Raw genomic sequence first — 14,148 nt, 5'->3', positions numbered from 1 at the left:
TATTTACGTAGATCACGTATTCTAAACATTGTAGATTCAATGAAAAAAGTAGATTTCGTTTTCTATTTCGTAGAATGTCATTTCTATTTTTTTTAGAACATAATTTGAAATTTATAATTTTAACTTTTTTATAACTGAAAAATATACCATTAAGTTCATATAGGTATTTTAACAAATGTTACTATTTTTCCAAATTTTTTTTGTTTGTAAAACTATTTATTAAAATTATTTTCATAAATATTAAAGAATATTATAGGAAAATATGACACAAAATATAGATTAGTCTAAAGGGACATAATTACTATTTTTTTGCTCTAAAAAACAGTTTTCCCTTTTTATTATATATATTACAAACAGTTAATTTTCTATCTTTTTAAGGAAAAGATAAACATTCATCCACGATTTAAGTGAAAAATAAAATATAATTTGGCCGAAAAAGAAAAAAATTAACATTAAAGTCTTAACAATGTGCAGATAAATATAATTTAATTATTATTAGTTTCCACAATTAAAGTCTTAACTTTTAAATTAATACAAAATTTAGATATATCTTCTAATTAATCAAGACTTAAGCAGAATGAGAGGTTTTTACATTTAAACATAACAACAGACGTTTGCTCTTCAGTTGCTAAGACATTGATTTTCATGTCCGCCGTGAAAAACATCTCTTCCTTCAGACTCGCCTCTCTCCTCCGCCTCGAAAACAATCCCTCCGCCGCCATCAAGCTTTTCGGAAACCCTGATCCAGAATCAACAAACCCACAAAAACCCTTCAGATACTCCCTCCTCTGCTACGACCTCATCATCACGAAACTCGGCGGCTCCAACTGAGATTCTATTATGTAACGTGATCAATCACTTCTCCCGCGGAAGATTACCAACACCTGACATCCACGTGTTCGATGAAATGCCTCAGTACCGTTGCCAAAGAACTATAAATTCCGTGAACTCTCTGTTGAACGCGCTCTTAAAGTGCGGAGCTTTCGATAAAGCGAAGGAAGTTCTCACGAGGGTTGGTGAGTTCGGTAAGCCAGACGCTTGTACTTACAATGTACTGATCAGTGGATACTCTCAGAGCGGGTGTTTCGATGAGGCCGTGAAGCTGTTCGATGAAATGGTCGAGAGGAAGGTGAAACCCACCGGTGTAACCTTCGGGACGCTGATGCACGGGTTGTGTAAGTATTTGAAAGTGAAAGAAGCGTTGAAGATGAAGCAGGATATGTTAAAAGTGTATGGAGTGTGTCCCACGGTACACGTTTATGCATTTTTGATCAAAGCGTTGTGTCGAGTTGGTGAACTGAGTTTGGCGTTTAAGCTAAAGGATGAGGTTAAAGTAGACTCGACTATATACTATACGTTGATTAGCTTGCTTATAAAAGATGGAAGGTCAAACGAGGTGCCCGAGATCTTGGAAGAGATGAGAGAAAAGGGATGTGAACCGGATAAGGTGACTTACAATGTGCTGGTTAATGGGTTCTGTGTTGAGAATGATTTGGAATCAGCTTATCGAGTTTTGGATGAAATGGTTGAAAAGGGTTTGAAACCTGATGTCATAAGCTACAACATGATACTTGGTGCCTTGTTTAGGATCCGAAACTGGAAAGGAGCTTACTCGTTTGAAGATATGCCTCGAAGAGGTTGCGTCCCTGATATCTTGTCTCATAGGATAGTTTTCTATGGGCTTTGCGAAGACTTACAGTTAGAAGAAGCGGTGGTTGTCTTGGAAGAAATGGTTTTAAGGGTATAAGCCGAGGAGGGAGAGGTTAGAGAGGTTTCTGCAAAGGCTATGCGAGAATGAAAAGTTGGAGATTCTCGGTATAGTTATCAGTATCTTGAATGAAGGGAATGCTGTTGATGCAGGTTGTTGGTGGGTTATAGTGCCTACAGTTTGCAATAACCTGTGATGTCAGTTTCTATTGATTTGTTGTTAAACGCAGTGAAGAAAGAGGGCCCTTAAAGTTGACACTAGTCCTGGTGAGACTAGATTTTCCGGCAAAACAAGCTCAAGATCCTTTGTTGTTACTACTACTAGGCACGATGTTGGTGATGCTATCTAAGATCTAAACAGACCAGAATCAGGAATAGAGGTTTGCAAGGGTGTTTCAGTCATCTAAACGTAACGAGAACCCTACTTTAATTTGAGGTTGTTGTTTTATTTAACTAGTGTTGGCTGGTTTTTGTCTGAGAGTTCGTTCTTCCTCAGCCATCGCTTCTCTGCTTGATACTTTTCTCTAGTCTATCCTTTTGGTTTGATGATTGCTTCTGCATATAGGGATCTGTTCCAAACTCATCTTGGATCACCTCTTTGTCATGAGCTTAGATTCCTGTGTATATAATTATGTTCATTCGTGTGTTGGGTAATGATTTGAAAGTGAAGGAAGCGTTGAAGATGAAGCACGATATGTTGAAAGTGTATGGAGTGTTTCCCACGGTACACATCTATGCATCGTTGATCAAAGCGTTGTGTCAAGATGGTGAATTGGGTTTGGCGTTTAAGCTAAAGGATGAGGTTAAAGCAGACTCAGCTATCTACTCTACGTTGATCAACTCGCTTATAAAAGCTGGAAGGTCAGACGAGGTGTCAGGGATTCTGGAAGAGATGAGAGAAAAGGGATGCGAACCGGATACAGTTACTTACAATGTACTGATTAATGGGTTTTGTCTTGAGAATGATTTCGAATCAGCTTATAAAGTTTTGGATGATATGGTTGAGAAGGGTTTGAAACCGGATGTTATAAGCTACAACATGATACTTGGTGCCTTGTTTAGAATCCAAAACTGGAAAGAAGGAGCTTACTTGTTTGAAGATATGCCCAGAAGAGGATGCGTCCCTGATGTCTTATCTTACAGGATAGTTTTCGATGGGCTTTGTGAAGGTTTAAAGTTCGAAGAAGCAGCGGTTATCTTGGATGAAATGATGTTCAAAGGCTACAAGCCGAGGAGGGATAGGCTAGAGAGGTTTCTGCAAAGGCTATGTGAGAGTGAAAAGATGGAGATTCTTGGTGATGTTATCAGTAGCTTGAATAAAGGGAATGCTTATGATGCTGACTTTTGGTCGGTTACAGTGCCTGAAGTGTGCAAAGAACCTGTTCTATCAGATTCTATTGATTTGTTGTTGTTGAACAAATTGAAGGAAGAGTGTCCTTAAAGGTGTTGGAAGACTGGATTTTCCAGCAAAACAAGCTTGAGGTACGTAAGGTTACTTTGGTCATTTACACTTAAAAAAAACCTACTTAGGTTTCTGGTAGTTTTCTTTGATTAGTTCGTTTTTTTTTGGTCTGAGAGGTCTCTTCCTCAACCACTCGGTACTTTTCTCTAGTCCTGGTGAAATCTTTTTTTCTTCATGTAACTGTTTGGCGATTGCTTCTGCATATATGGATCTGTTCCAAACTCATCTCAGATCAGCTCTTTGACATGAGCGTCGCTTTCTGTGTATATGATTCTGTTTTATTTGGTTTTTCAGGAATGAATCTCGGAGTGAAGATGGTGCAGAAGAAGGTGGCGGTTCTCTACCATTACCCTTGCCACGACGGTGTCTTCGCCGCCTTGGCAGCTCATCTCTACTTCTCAGCGAACTCAATCCCTTCCCTCTTCTTCCCAAACACAGTCTACTCTCCAATCACAATCAGCAAGCTTCCTCTCCAAGACATCAGCCATCTCTATCTTCTCGATTTCACAGGACCGAAGATATGCCCAGAAGAGGATGCGTCCCTGATGTCTTATCTTACAGGATAGTTTTCGATGGGCTTTGTGAAGGTTTACAGTTCGAAGAAGCGGCGGTTATCTTGGATGAAATGATGTTCAAAGGCTACAAGCCGAGGAGGGATAGGCTAGAGAGGTTTCTGCAAAGGCTATGTGAGAGTGAAAAGATGGAGATTCTTGGTGATGTTATCAGTAGCTTGAATAAAGGGAATGCTTATGATGCTGACTTTTGGTCGGTTACTGTGCCTGAAGTGTGCAAAGAACCTGTTCTATCAGATTCTATTGATTTGTTGTTGAACAAACTGAAGGAAGAGTGTCCTTAAAGGTGTTGGAAGACTGGATTTTCCAGCAAAACAAGCTCGAGGTACGTAAGGTTACTTTGGTCATTTACACTTAAAAAAAAACTACTTAGGTTTCTGGTAGTTTTCTTTGATTAGTTCGTTTTTTTTTGGTCTGAGAGGTCTCTTCCTCAACCACTCGGTACTTTTCTCTAGTCCTGTGAAATCTTTTTTTCTTCATGTAACTGTTTAGTGATTGCTTCTGCATATATGGATCTGTTCCAAACTCATCTCAGATCAGCTCTTTGACATGAGCGTCGCTTTCTGTGTATTTCTGTTTTATTTGGTTTTTCAGGAATGAATCTCGGAGTGAAGATGGTGCAGAAGAAGGTGGCGGTTCTCTACCATTACCCTTGCCACGACGGTGTCTTCGCCGCCTTGGCAGCTCATCTCTACTTCTCAGCGAACTCAATCCCTTCCCTCTTCTTCCCAAACACAGTCTACTCTCCAATCACAATCAGCAAGCTTCCTCTCCAAGACATCAGCCATCTCTATCTTCTCGATTTCACAGGACCCCCCGGTTTTGTCCAACAAGTCTCTCCCAAAGTCAACAACGTAGTCATCCTCGACCACCACAAAACCGCTATTGAGAGCTTGGGCGATGTCTCTTCCACTTGCAAGAACGTTACCAAAGTTTTGGATATAGGGAGAAGCGGAGCCACCATTGCGTTTGACTATTTTACTCAGAAGCTGAAGGAAGAGTCTCGAGGAAACTGCAGAGAGATGGATGAGTTCAAGAGAATGAGACGTGTTTTCGAGTACATTGAAGATGCGGATATCTGGAAGTGGAACTTACCGGAGAGCAAAGCGTTCAACAGTGGGATCATAGACTTAGGGATCGAATACAATTTCAATCAGAACAGTTCGCTGTTTCAGCAGCTGCTCTCGCTGGATCATGACACTGTGATCAACAGAGGGAGAGAGAGTTTGTCTAGGAAACATAAACTGATTCAAGAGGCGCTGGAACAGTCTTATGAGATTGTTCTTGGAGGTGGTGCTGAAGAGTTTGGTCGGTGTTTGGCTGTAAATGGAGACGAGATTGCCGAGCTTAGAAGCGAGCTAGGGAATCAATTGGCGGAGAAGAGCAAGGGTATGAGACTCAGAGGTGTTGGAGCTGTTGTTTACAGAGTTCCAGAGCTTGGGGATGAGACCAAACTGAAAATAAGCCTGAGGAGTGTCAAAGAAGAAGACACAACAGTGGTTTCTCAGAGATTCGGAGGTGGTGGTCATAAAAACGCAAGCTCCTTCCTGTTAAGCTCAACAGAGTTCGAGCAATGGAAAGTGAAAAGAAACTCTTGTTCTTATACATTAAACTAGAGATGTTTTTTTCATTTTAACTCTACATGGAATGCTAACTTGAACCGGTTTGGTTTACGCATTGACGTTGATAATACATCTGGTTTTGTATTGTTTCTTTACTCTCAGTTCATGAATCAGATTCTTCTTATGTGATGATAATCTCTCCAAGATCAAACACTGGCTACAAGCAGAACAATGTAAATGAACAAACGATCCAATACACAAAAGCACAAGAAAACCATAACCAAGTAGCAACACCTAAACCGAAACACACCAGAAGAACATCTGTCTCTTCTTAGTGAATGTGAACCAAGCTTGGAACATAGGTGAGAACAAGTGGACAGTTGAGAAGATATGCATTTACAATATCATCGTCATAAACCTGTTTATACATATCCTCACCAACAATGTAGATTCTGTTCTTCTCTTCCCCCTTCATCTCTTCGTCACAACACACTGCCACTTTCTTCTCCTCGTCCAACAAGAAGCTCGCCACATTCACCACACACGGGAGCTGAAACTTATCGAAATCCACAGTCAAAACAAAGTCTTTCCTCCAAGACAACACTTTCCCCTCTTCCTCAACCTTATTGCTCACCCAAATCCTCATCACATTGGACCAAGCAAGAATCTCCTGATGACACACAGAGAGCTTCTCATCCCTAACAACAGAGAGAACCGCGGTGTCCTCAGGATCAAAGCTCTGAAACGGGAGAGGGAGACGCACGAACCTCTCCTCCGTGAAATCAAACTTCATCAAGAAGAAACCCATTTCTTTACCTCCAGCAGCAAAGTAAGTATCTCCTCTCAAAGACACGCCACTGCAGTACATTCCGTAGTCATGAGTGAAGGAATCAACAACCCTCCAAGAATCAGAGCTAAGCTCATACATCTCACACTCAACAAACCACACTTTCCCCTCGTTTTGATAATAGCGACACCTCAAGTCCTTGTAGCCACGGCGAGAATCATCATATCCTAAGGCGAATCTATCTCTAATCTGGTAACGAGTCCTTGGTTTGATCATCTTCGTTTCACCAGTACACGGATTCCAAACCACAACGCTAGAGTTATTCTTCGCTTGGCATAGCATCAAACCGTCGCAGTGACAGATCGTATACAAGTCCAAGTCCTTCGAGAGTTTACCGGCGAACTCGAGAGGCTGTGCGACGTCGCCGCTGCTGTGGAGATCTCCGGCGATTGAGTAAACCTCGTGATTGCTCAGTAGAAACGTCTCTCTTGCAGCTTCACTACTCATCTTCTTGTTCTTCTCCATTGAATAGAGCGTACCATTGTTTGCAAGTCGTTTTGAGTTCCTGTAGAGACTAACCCTAGCGAGTATCTCTGATTCCAAATCGTTAGGAAGATTGGCTAATAGCCTAATATCATCTTCGATTCCTTTCTAGTTGAAAGGTGAACCTTCGTATATAAATACGGTTTAGTTTATTAATAAAGCCCATTAGCGTTGTTTAAAAGCCCATTAAATTTAATAACTTCTCTCACTCGAGAGCAAAGTTTATGGGGATTTTAGCTCGTTGGTTTTGTTTACAAAAGCCCATTAACAATTCAATAGTCTACGGAGAGCAAAGTTTATGGAGTTTATCCGGTTTACATTTATCACGACCACAATGGGGGAATTCCACAACAAAATTTTTGTTGCATCATCTCCCATAAACACTCTATATTCAATATTTTTAAAATAGAGAACTCTATAAGAGACTCCTAAATTTGGAAAAACCTTGAGAGTTGGTTTTTTAGAAAATAATGCTTGAATAAAATTGATTGTATTAAAAATTAAATGCAACAGTGGCGTATAATATTATTTATTATTATTTAAAGTAGAAATAAAAATGACTATTGGAACACTATTGGAACAAAAATATTCTCTATTTTGAAAAAAAGATCAAGAGCAAATCATGGGAGATAGCTTTAGAAATAAATTTCAACATGCACTTTCAAATTTGTAAAAATTATAATTACTAAATAAGCATATATAAACATTAAGAAGATCATATCAATATTTAGCCACACCCTCCTTCAAAAAAATAATATATATATATATATACACACCGAAATTAGGGCTGGGCAAATAAACCGAACCCGAAAATCCGAACCGAACCCGATCCGATAAAAATAAATCCGAACCGATCCGAACCCGACATAAATACCGAATGGATCCTGTTTTTTGGTATTTTGGGTTATGGGTATTATCTGAACCGAACCCGGACCTAAATGGATATCCGATAGAACCCGAAACATTTAAAATCACAAAAAGAACTTCTACCAAATATGATCTTAATTCTTAATATGTATCCAAAATATTTTAAGATATTATTGAACTTCTAAAATAATTATCTGTTACATGAAGGTTGATGGTGGAATGTGGCGGTTGAAGCCTGAAGTTTTTAAATTTTGGTTTTGTTTTCATTGAATAATGTTTCTCATTTCATGAGAACTTAATTTTTGTTTAATGATTTTATTTATCTGGTTTTTTTTTTATCACTAACTATGTTTATCTTTCGCTTGATTTTGAATGATCACGTTTGATGTTTTTTCTTATTTTTGAATCGATTTTAGTTATGTTTTGGCTATTAAAATATGTACAAATCATGTATTTTAAATCCGAAGAACCGATTTCATTTATGTTTTAGTTACAAAATAGATTCAAATCAGGTATTTTTAAACCGAAGAACCGATTGGGACCCGAACCCGAAAGTACAATGGGTTATACCGGTTTTTTGAAGATTTACTAACCCCGATCCGAATCCGATAGAACCCGAACCGGTCCCGAACCGAACTTTTATATAACCCGAATGGAGTTGATTTTGATAAACCCGAAAAACCAAAACCCGAATGGATAAAACCTAAATCTGATTGGGATCCTGAATGCCCATGCCTAACCGAAATGCTTAAGAGAAAAGTAGATGAGGACTTTCCGACAAACATTAAAACCATATTTTAAAAAGATTTATGTATAGTTATTTGGCTAGATACGAACCCTACCATAATATTTGGTCAATTCTCTTTTAGATCGTGTCATAGAGAAGCATCGTTCTCATTAAGTATAATATAGGCTGAATTTGAAAAGAAACTATATAAAATAAATGCACCAATAACAGTACATATTTAAATCATAAGATAACAAAAATATTATTCTATCAATGAACTTTTCATCGCAGCACCGTCTTTGTGGTATCCCACCCACAATATTTTGACGTCTTTTTCCAAATTTTTGTTTGGTCAACAATTAATTACTAATAACTTATCTAAACTTTAAAATGAACAAAAGACCCCCCAAAAATGCTTCAAACAACGCATCAATCTCTTCGTGTATACTTAATTTTGTGATAGTTAATTAGCAGATATAAAATTGGGAAATTGGACGGTATAACCTTCAAACAAATTATAATTCATTACATAACTAAAACCCCTAACTTTCATCTACAACAATATATGTATTTTATGTAATAATGCTATATTATCCTTCAATTCAACCTGTCTAACATGATGAGAATTATTTATTAAAAAAATATTAAATAAATAATTTAATAAATTGTGGTGTTCATTGTTCCACATCTTTTTCTCTTTTTCTTCCTCTTCTCTTCCAATCTCTGTTTTTTTTTCATACATACGAACATAAATCACCAGACTAATAAAGAATATGGATTTTGGGTTTGTGAAATTAAGTTTGGAGGAGAAGATGGCACCGTAGAGAACGACGAGGTGACATTATGATTTTTTTTCTGAGTTTTTTTTAATATTGTTCATCTCGATCTTTTTCGTTGTTATTTAAATTGTTATAGTATGCTGTATTGATATGGTACGATGAAAAATAATTACTCTGGACTAGTGAATGTGTGTATCACCATGTCTGTAAAAAGAGGAAGATGTGAAGAAGATGAACTCGTTGACTATACTATATATAGTGAAAAATAATTATAGTATAGTACGATTCTTATATTTTGTACAATTCGCAAGTACCAAACTAAATAGTATGCTACGGTTGTTATATTATTGTACCATCGATTGTTTGATAAATTCATTATTTATCAATTTCTAGTTTACAACTATATGTACTATACTATGTATTTTGTTCTATACTATTTGGGTTTAGAGTTTATACTTGGGTTTAGGTTTAATGATTAAGATTTAGGGTTTAGTATTTGGAAGGTGGAGGTTGATGTTTGGGTTTAGTGATTGTATTATGTATATTCCATTTGACGATTAAAAAATAATATTTTTTTTTCTCACTAATTTGTACTATACTATGTATTTTGTTCCATTCTATTTGGGTTTATAGTCTATACTTGGGTTTAGGGTTTAGTGATTAGGATTTAGGGTGTAGTATTTGGAAGGTGGGAATTTAGGTTTGGGTTTAGTGATAACATTTTTGAGTTTAGTATTCAAAAGTTAGGTCTGAGTTTAGCATTGAGGAGTTTTGTTTGGATTTAGTTTAATATTACATAATATTATATACTATTTTCAGATTTTGATAATTAGGTTTAAGGTTTATATTTGGATTTAGGGTTCAGTAATTAGAGTTTAGGGTTTAGTATTTAGATGGAAATGTGATGTTTAAAGTTTAGGGTTTATTATTAAGGAGTTGAAGTTTGGATTAAAATTTAGTATTTACTAGGTGTGAGTGGACTTTGAATCATATTATTTTTAGTGATATGGTATAGAAAAATTAGATGCATTTTTTTTGGGTCAAATTAGATGCATATTTATGTGTTAAACAAATGTGTGGTGTTGGTTGTATTACGTGTGATAATTAATTGTGGGGGTGTCAAATTATTGATGTCATCAGTTTCTCTCTCTATTACTGGCAACTTGAACAAAGAAAGAGTATTACCGGATAGAAGTTCACATAATTGTTATGAACTTTACTATGTTAAAATCAATGCTCAGCACCTAATTTTTTTTTCAAATTTGGTCATTTGGCAAATTCACCCTATAAAATTTAAACAAAAAACGAACAAAATCCCAAAAATCTTAGCAGATGAGAATTTTTAATGTGCATGTGAGTGGTGACAACACCAGACAGGGAGACATAATGCTGGATGGTTCATAAACCAGCAATACATTTAGAAACGAGTCCAATGCTTTTGTAAATGTAAATATGTACTATAAGTCTATAGATAACAAATACTATGCAACAAACAAATCAAATTAACCAAGCGCTTGTGGTCGAGTGGCGCGAGGCGAATTCGTTGGTCCTAAGGGCCGCGGATTCGATCCTCCTCCTCAGATATGCCCAAGTGTTTGGCCAGGCAATTGGGTATCTAATTTCCATAGTAACAAATGGGCTGCCTCGCGCCGAGGGGTTAGTCCCCTGGGGGTTGAGATCCCTCCAGGTTAATCAAAAAAAAAAAAAAAAAAAAAAAAAAAAACAAATCAAATATTAATGCATTTCAGTCCTTATTCGTCATTCAAATATTACGCTTTATGGCATTTATTTATAATATTTTTTCTCTAACTATATTATGAGCTCTCCTATATTATTAGTACATATCGAAAATCATAAAATATTTACATATTATTCAGAAAAAAAGGAGATAAATATTCAATGGACAACAGCTAAGAGATGCCTCTGATTTCCCCTGCACCAATCTCGACAAAACTCAAAAGCCAGAGAAAAACATTAGCAAAAGACCACACTACTTCCCATTCTCCAAAAATCAACAACACAACTTCGTAAATTACCAAAACGTCCTTAAGGACCCACCACCGTCCATTTTCAGATCTTTGATCGAACGGCTATCACGAACCCGAGAGATAAACCTCGCACTGTACCAAACTGTTCCCGACCGAAACCCCGGAACCACCGTGAACGCTCTTCATGTACACTTCAGAGAATCTACAACCTTTCTGCACTCGAAAGATCTCAGCTTCGTGCTCAAAAGATAAAGCCAAGCAATGCAGACGCCAAACCCTTTTCGCCATTTCAAGAAACCCAGAGCACAGGCTCGTCTCCGGGAACACACCAGCAGAGACCTGGTTTCTCAAATGCGTGTGTCCGAAGAAAGCTTCCCCCATCTTCGGATGTATAACCTGCAAGAACTTGGCTCTGCAGAACCTAGCGAATCTTGATTTTGGCCGTGCGTTTAAGTAATCTCTAGCTTTCATCGACTTGAGCTCTGTTAACCTCTCAAAGAACGTTTCCCTCTCTGTTTTGCTCTGTTTCTTGAAGCTTCTTGAATCGGTTGAGAAGTGTGGTAGATGGAAAGCTTCGAACATTACGTTGGAGACAAAGTGTTCGAAAGCGAAACACTTGTGATCCTGCTTGTAATAAACCACACCGGGCTGGATCGAGTTAGCAGCCATTGAAAGATCCCATCCCGCGAGTTTCATCTGTTGGATTCAGAGCTGATAGGTGAAGATTGTCTAAAGGGTTGCAAAGCTGTCCGCTTTGGTTAAGTCTCTTCTCTGTTAACTTGTTCTGTTTTGTAGTTTCCTCAAGCTTCTCTCTTAGAAACAGAATCTCTGAGTCTTTGAGCTTACACTGAGACTCAAGCTTCCTCCCTTTTGTTTTTCAAAGGTTGTTGAATATATCTTCTCCGCCGTCTTGAACTCGCTTCATCACCAGTCCCGGCTTAGAGGTAGTGCACACAGTGCATTTTGTTAGAATGTATAAATATTAGGGTCTTAGTTGTGAAAGTAACAATGATATACCTAGAATTATTAGAAAAATTTAACTCAGCACAGGGCCCATTTAATATTTAAGCCGGGCCTATTCATCACAACCATCACCACCCCAATTCTCTGGTGTTTCCATAACTCATTCCAAACTAGAAATCCAAAACGAAACGAAGCCAAAAGCCAAGACTTTGATGATCTGAATTATGCGGATGATGCGGCGATAGAAGCTGTGTCGAGGTTCAAGCGGTGAAGAAGTTCTCAGGTGGCTCAAAAAGGTGAAATCAACAGTGGTGCCAGTGAATAACACGAAGAAGCTAAAACCGCCGGTGATGGAACATGTCAAAGCGGAGATAAGGCTGACGATACTCAAAGCTCTATCGGAGAAGAAGTCACAGACGATTCTAGCGAAATAGATCAACGAGCATACAAAAGTTGTTCAAGAAAACAAAAAGGGAAAAGCTGATCCTAACTTCGCCAAGCTCGCAATGGAGAAGGTTCTAGGTTATTAAACTCAGGGAAGCATGTAAAATTATTAAAACGATGTCTCATCGACGATTCTTAAATTATAGTAAAATATAGTTTTAAATATAAATATTTTCTTATTTTCTTTTGGATAAATAGTCAATAGACTTTTCAACTCTTAGTGTTTGGGTTATGTTTGATATTTAAGATAACTTTAAAAATCATGCTGACATAAAGAAAGAACAATGATGATGTGTGTGCGTAGGCCTATGTGTACGATGATAAAACATTTAATAATTAACTCATCATCCGTCCAGTTTTAATCACAATAAAAAAGCTAGCACTCACAAAATTAATTATGACCAAAAGGAAAAATAAATAATACTACCATTATAGTTAACACTATGCGGGTTATTACGTTAATCAATCAATAATCATCACATACGATATCAATTCTGACGCCAATCTTTTGAGAAATCCTTTAATAAAACAAGCCCTTTCTCAAAAAAAAAAATTGCGTGACGACATATAGGAAACATCATATAATCCCCTCCATAACTGTTAAGAATATAGCAATTATAATTCAGACTCTAAGTCACACAGCAGAAGCCCATATTAATTTATAAAACCTAAACAACTATTATAAACAAGCAAAATATATCTTATCACAAATAAATCTCTAACCTTGAACTTTCTAAAAAACGAATATCATATACGTTTTTTGCAAACGCAAACCTAAAAAAAAAATCACAAAATCATATAAAAAATAATAATCTAGATCACAAGTAAAGCATATCTCGCCCGTAGCGGAGACCGACCCTAGTTTTAAGCTAAAAAAGACATCTACGGATGTTCTTCAATTACAAAAGACATCTAATGATGTTTTTACAAAAGAAATCTAATGATGTTAGAGATTGATATTGCACATGGAAACACAAAATACACCTAGGATAGATGAAGTGCTAATGAGTGGGAGTGTGCTGGTTAAGTTCTTGGCTAGAATCAGAATGGGGACTTGGAGCAGATGCACCACTCTCACATGGAATAGGTTGACGGGTAATAGGATCCACTCCATTCATCTTCAACAACAAGTCGATGCTTTGTTTCAACCCAGAAACGTCATCTTTCAACCCAGAAACGTCATCCTTCAACCAAGTCACAACACCTTCTGATACGCCCTAAATCGGGAAGGATCACTTTAGCTGGGTGTAGGATATGATCCGAGAAGGCAAACGGCACTTCTGGAACTGATATGGATTGAAAGGATCGTCAAGAGATGCGGAATGACTCTTGATATACCCACGATCTAAGGCTAACCACCCAAGAATGAATGAATGTGTTGGCTAACCATCAAACAACACACAAAGATGAATTGGCTGACCACCAAATCAACAAGCCGGTTCACACCAATGAACTAGCTAAAGAACTCTCTCTCTCACTCAGAGAAAAGAAGAAAACAAAAATAAACTCAAACTTAGACTCCTTTTATTATGAGAAGTGTTTACATATTTATACTACTTTAGGAATAGAAAAAGACTTAAGAATGTATTAAAGACAAACTTAGTAAATTGAATCTAGATGAGAAATTTAAAGACAATGTATTAAAACTCTTGGATCTCAGATCTGGTCAAAGAGACTCTTCGGCTAACGTCCAGGTTCGTCTGAACCAAGTAGTTCATTCGCGGTAAGGATCAAGATGTGAGCTGGA

The 14,148-nt window shown here is 37.4% G+C and overlaps 5 protein-coding genes and 1 pseudogene across 8 annotated transcripts in view; 3 read left to right on the top strand and 3 right to left on the bottom strand.

Moving 5' to 3' along the window:
- The first annotated feature begins 614 nt into the window (after positions 1-614).
- Positions 615-2,006, top strand: LOC106336179 (annotated as a pseudogene).
- Positions 2,007-2,147: 141 nt separating this feature from the next.
- Positions 2,148-4,061, top strand: LOC106336177 (putative pentatricopeptide repeat-containing protein At1g53330). Of its 3 annotated transcripts, none has more exons than XM_013774926.1 (2): positions 2,148-2,807; positions 3,688-4,061. In XM_013774926.1, exons 1-2 carry the CDS (start codon positions 2,339-2,341, stop codon positions 4,023-4,025), a joined length of 807 nt encoding a protein of 268 aa, XP_013630380.1. In that variant the 5' UTR covers positions 2,148-2,338; the 3' UTR covers positions 4,026-4,061. The 3 variants fall into 3 exon arrangements, 2 of the variants coding, with proteins under 2 accessions (XP_013630380.1, XP_013630379.1); XM_013774925.1 differs by lacking the exon at positions 3,688-4,061 and adding an exon at positions 3,464-3,678 and having other exon boundaries at positions 2,150-3,189; XR_001268816.1 differs by lacking the exons at positions 2,148-2,807; positions 3,688-4,061 and adding exons at positions 3,253-3,305; positions 3,464-3,684.
- On the top strand, positions 3,924-5,464 carry LOC106336175. Of its 2 annotated transcripts, none has more exons than XM_013774923.1 (2): positions 3,924-4,066; positions 4,336-5,464. In XM_013774923.1, exon 2 carries the CDS (start codon positions 4,338-4,340, stop codon positions 5,355-5,357), a length of 1,020 nt encoding a protein of 339 aa, XP_013630377.1. In that variant the 5' UTR covers positions 3,924-4,066; positions 4,336-4,337; the 3' UTR covers positions 5,358-5,464. The 2 variants fall into 2 exon arrangements, with proteins under 2 accessions (XP_013630377.1, XP_013630376.1); XM_013774922.1 differs by lacking the exon at positions 3,924-4,066 and adding an exon at positions 4,111-4,182.
- A 1-nt stretch (position 5,465) lies between these two features.
- On the bottom strand, positions 5,466-6,721 carry LOC106336176 (putative F-box/kelch-repeat protein At3g17540). The gene has a single exon (XM_013774924.1). It carries the CDS (start codon positions 6,613-6,615, stop codon positions 5,635-5,637), a length of 981 nt encoding a protein of 326 aa, XP_013630378.1. The 5' UTR covers positions 6,616-6,721; the 3' UTR covers positions 5,466-5,634.
- A 4,378-nt stretch (positions 6,722-11,099) lies between these two features.
- Positions 11,100-11,852, bottom strand: LOC106331237. Its single transcript, XM_013769550.1, has one exon. The coding sequence runs from the start codon at positions 11,688-11,690 to the stop codon at positions 11,100-11,102; it is 591 nt and encodes a 196-aa protein (XP_013625004.1). The 5' UTR covers positions 11,691-11,852.
- Positions 11,853-13,274: 1,422 nt separating this feature from the next.
- The window catches only part of LOC106333006, a 4,732-nt gene continuing 3,858 nt past the window's right edge, over positions 13,275-14,148 (bottom strand). The window contains exon 7 of the mRNA XM_013771489.1: positions 13,275-13,605. Coding sequence (XP_013626943.1) covers positions 13,403-13,605 — 203 coding nt within the window. The 3' untranslated portion in view covers positions 13,275-13,402. The remainder of the gene's footprint in view (positions 13,606-14,148) is intronic.

Source organism: Brassica oleracea, chromosome C3 (assembly GCF_000695525.1).
Source record: "Brassica oleracea var. oleracea cultivar TO1000 chromosome C3, BOL, whole genome shotgun sequence".
Taxonomy (NCBI): Eukaryota; Viridiplantae; Streptophyta; class Magnoliopsida; order Brassicales; family Brassicaceae; genus Brassica; species Brassica oleracea.
This window is presented reverse-complemented; position numbering and strand designations above follow the sequence as displayed.

Bases quoted from the DNA above. Each gene is read 5' to 3' on its own strand.
- LOC106331237 (XM_013769550.1), bottom strand. From the start codon at position 11,690: ATGAAACTCGCGGGATGGGATCTTTCAATGGCTGCTAACTCGATCCAG.
- LOC106336176 (XM_013774924.1), bottom strand. From the start codon at position 6,615: ATGGAGAAGAACAAGAAGATGAGTAGTGAAGCTGCAAGAGAGACGTTT.
- LOC106336175 (XM_013774923.1), top strand. From the start codon at position 4,338: ATGAATCTCGGAGTGAAGATGGTGCAGAAGAAGGTGGCGGTTCTCTAC.
- LOC106336177 (XM_013774925.1), top strand. From the start codon at position 2,339: ATGTTCATTCGTGTGTTGGGTAATGATTTGAAAGTGAAGGAAGCGTTG.